The sequence below is a fragment of the Telopea speciosissima genome, chromosome 7 (assembly GCF_018873765.1).
Source record: "Telopea speciosissima isolate NSW1024214 ecotype Mountain lineage chromosome 7, Tspe_v1, whole genome shotgun sequence".
In the NCBI taxonomy this organism is placed as follows: domain Eukaryota; kingdom Viridiplantae; phylum Streptophyta; class Magnoliopsida; order Proteales; family Proteaceae; genus Telopea; species Telopea speciosissima.
Genome location: NC_057922.1, coordinates 31,952,663 through 31,954,998, shown reverse-complemented (window position 1 = coordinate 31,954,998; position 2,336 = coordinate 31,952,663). Strand labels below are relative to the sequence as shown.

Here is a 2,336-nt window from a genome sequence, read left to right as displayed (position 1 = left end):
TTCATTACAAAGAAACACCCTCGCTACAAATTATATAGCGAAACTTTATATTAGAATTTACTAAAATACAAGACATCGTACCCCCCCAACAAAAAAATACTCCCCATCGGTTACCCTCGAGGTTTTCTGTCCTTTCAAAAAAATAGTTCAAGTTTTGGGGATGAAAATTTACATGGTATAAGAGCAGGTTTTCTCTAGACCTGCTTCCATTCATCCGTGCATGTGTATGTGGTTTCATTCTGATTATATGTGAAGGAGATCGTTCCTCTCTCCCCTCATATAACTGTAAGCCTTGATTATGATGCTCCCACCAAACATGATCTCTCGAACGAATCTGGATTCGGTTCCGATTCTATCATCACCGTTCACAGGGTGTGGGTCCTACAACCTATCTATAGTATGGATGCCCACGTGAAGAGCAGATCCAAACCCTAAATGAATTAGCATTATATTCTATTATGCAACAAAGTCTCCTCTGATCACCACAAATATATTAAAAATAAAATAAAAAGGTATCATGAAAGCACTAAAGGAGCTTTCCTTTCGAAAACTACTTGCCCACCCAAGCTTCTTTGTTCTATAAGTACATCAGGCCAAAAAATTGTCCTCAAAAACATAAAGTTGAACTAAACAAAGTAATAAAACTTTGGAGGGAATAGCTCTTTGGCCTCAAGCTTCCTCCTTGTCCTATTCCTTCCCAATTTATGATACTCTACTATAATTATCTTCCCTTAATCATGTCCTAGCCTAAGTTTCCATCTCTAATCTAAGTGGGTTAAGAGGTGTTAGTGTAAAATATATTCTCAATTATGAATGAAGAGAAGCATAAGAGATTTAGCTCCATAAATATAAGCCTCCCCCTCCCCCTCTCATTTCCTCTTGCTTTCTCTTGTTCCTTTGTTTGGTGCTTTAGTTCTTCTATTGTCTTTTCCAATGTCCAAACAATTAATCTCATTCCATCCACACACGCTTTCAATCTTTAGAACTTCTTGTGGTGCTAAATTTAGAAAGAAAATACTTTCAGTTTTTCGTTTTTCCCTTTCCTTTACTTTACTTCTCTAGCTTCTCTTAATTAGCTTTCTATTTTCGTGTGAAAGCTTCCTTTTCTGTCTCACTATGAAGGTTTCTTTCTCATCGGTTTGCAAACAAGCTCATCACTCCTTTCTCAATTTCTTCCCCTCCGCCACCGGAATCATCAATAGGGAACCCTTCAACCCAATTCACCGGAAAGAGAAGGTGGTTTTCGTGATGGGAGCTACAGGTACCGGAAAATCCAGACTTTCCATCGACCTTGCTAACCGTTTTCCATCAGAGATTGTCAACTCCGACAAAATGCAAGTCTATAAGGGACTCGATATTGTGACCAATAAGGTCACCAAAGAGGAGCAGCAGGGGATTCCGCACCATCTCTTGGGAGTAGTAAACCCCGATACCGAATTCTCTGCGCAGGACTTCCGTCACCACGCGTCGGTCGCCGTGGAATCCATTGTTGACCGGAATCTTCTCCCAATCATTGTTGGGGGATCCAATTCCTTCATAGAAGCACTGGTGGATGATGAGGATCTCCGGTTCAGGTCCAAGTACGATTGTTGTTTCCTCTGGGTGGACGTTTCGTTGCCTGTGCTTCACTCCTTCGTGTCTGATCGGGTCGACCGGATGGTTGAAACCGGTTTGGTTGATGAGGTGAGGATGATGTTTAAACCGGACGTGGATTACAGTCGTGGGATTTGGCAGGCTATTGGGATCCCGGAGATGGACCGGTTTTTACGAGCCGAGCTGGCCGGGGTTGGTGACGATCAGACCCGGGCGAGGCTCCTCGTGGCGGCCATAGACAAGATAAAGGCCAATACTAGTAGGCTGGCATGGCACCAGCTGTCAAAGATCCATCGGCTGAGGGATTTGTTAGGATGGTGCATACACCGGCTCGATGCAACAGAGATGTTCCTAAGGAAAGGTGAAGATGCCAACGTGGCATGGGAGAAGCAGGTGGTGGGGCCAGCCTCTGCCATCGTGTGGAGTTTCTTGCAGCAACGCCATGAAGATGCCAATCGTGCCATTGCTATGAATACCATTCCGGTGCCCATCTCTTCTACGGGCTTCGCAACCGCTGTTGCTGCGGCCACACGCTAGATTGTGGGACCCACCTAATCATCATCTGCGAATCTCAAGAGAAAGCACCATGGATGAATTACACGTGGCTCTTCCTTGTTTTTTTTAATAAAAAAAAAAAAAGTTGAAAAGGCCATTCGTGTCGTGGTTCGTGGGTGGTTAAGAACGTTACGAGGAGCTATTTTTTCCTGGGCCTTACAGTCTCGGAAGCATTTTAGAAATCCGCG

General features: G+C 43.9%; 1 protein-coding gene across 1 annotated transcript; it reads left to right on the top strand.

Annotated features, from left to right (window-relative positions):
• The first annotated feature begins 1,116 nt into the window (after positions 1-1,116).
• On the top strand, positions 1,117-2,130 carry LOC122668459 (adenylate isopentenyltransferase 5, chloroplastic-like). The gene has a single exon (XM_043865022.1). It carries the CDS (start codon positions 1,117-1,119, stop codon positions 2,128-2,130), a length of 1,014 nt encoding a protein of 337 aa, XP_043720957.1.
• Positions 2,131-2,336: the final 206 nt, after the last annotated feature.

What these genes read in the sequence shown, in the direction of transcription:
- LOC122668459 (XM_043865022.1), top strand. Translation starts at nt 1,117, where the DNA reads ATGAAGGTTTCTTTCTCATCGGTTTGCAAACAAGCTCATCACTCCTTT.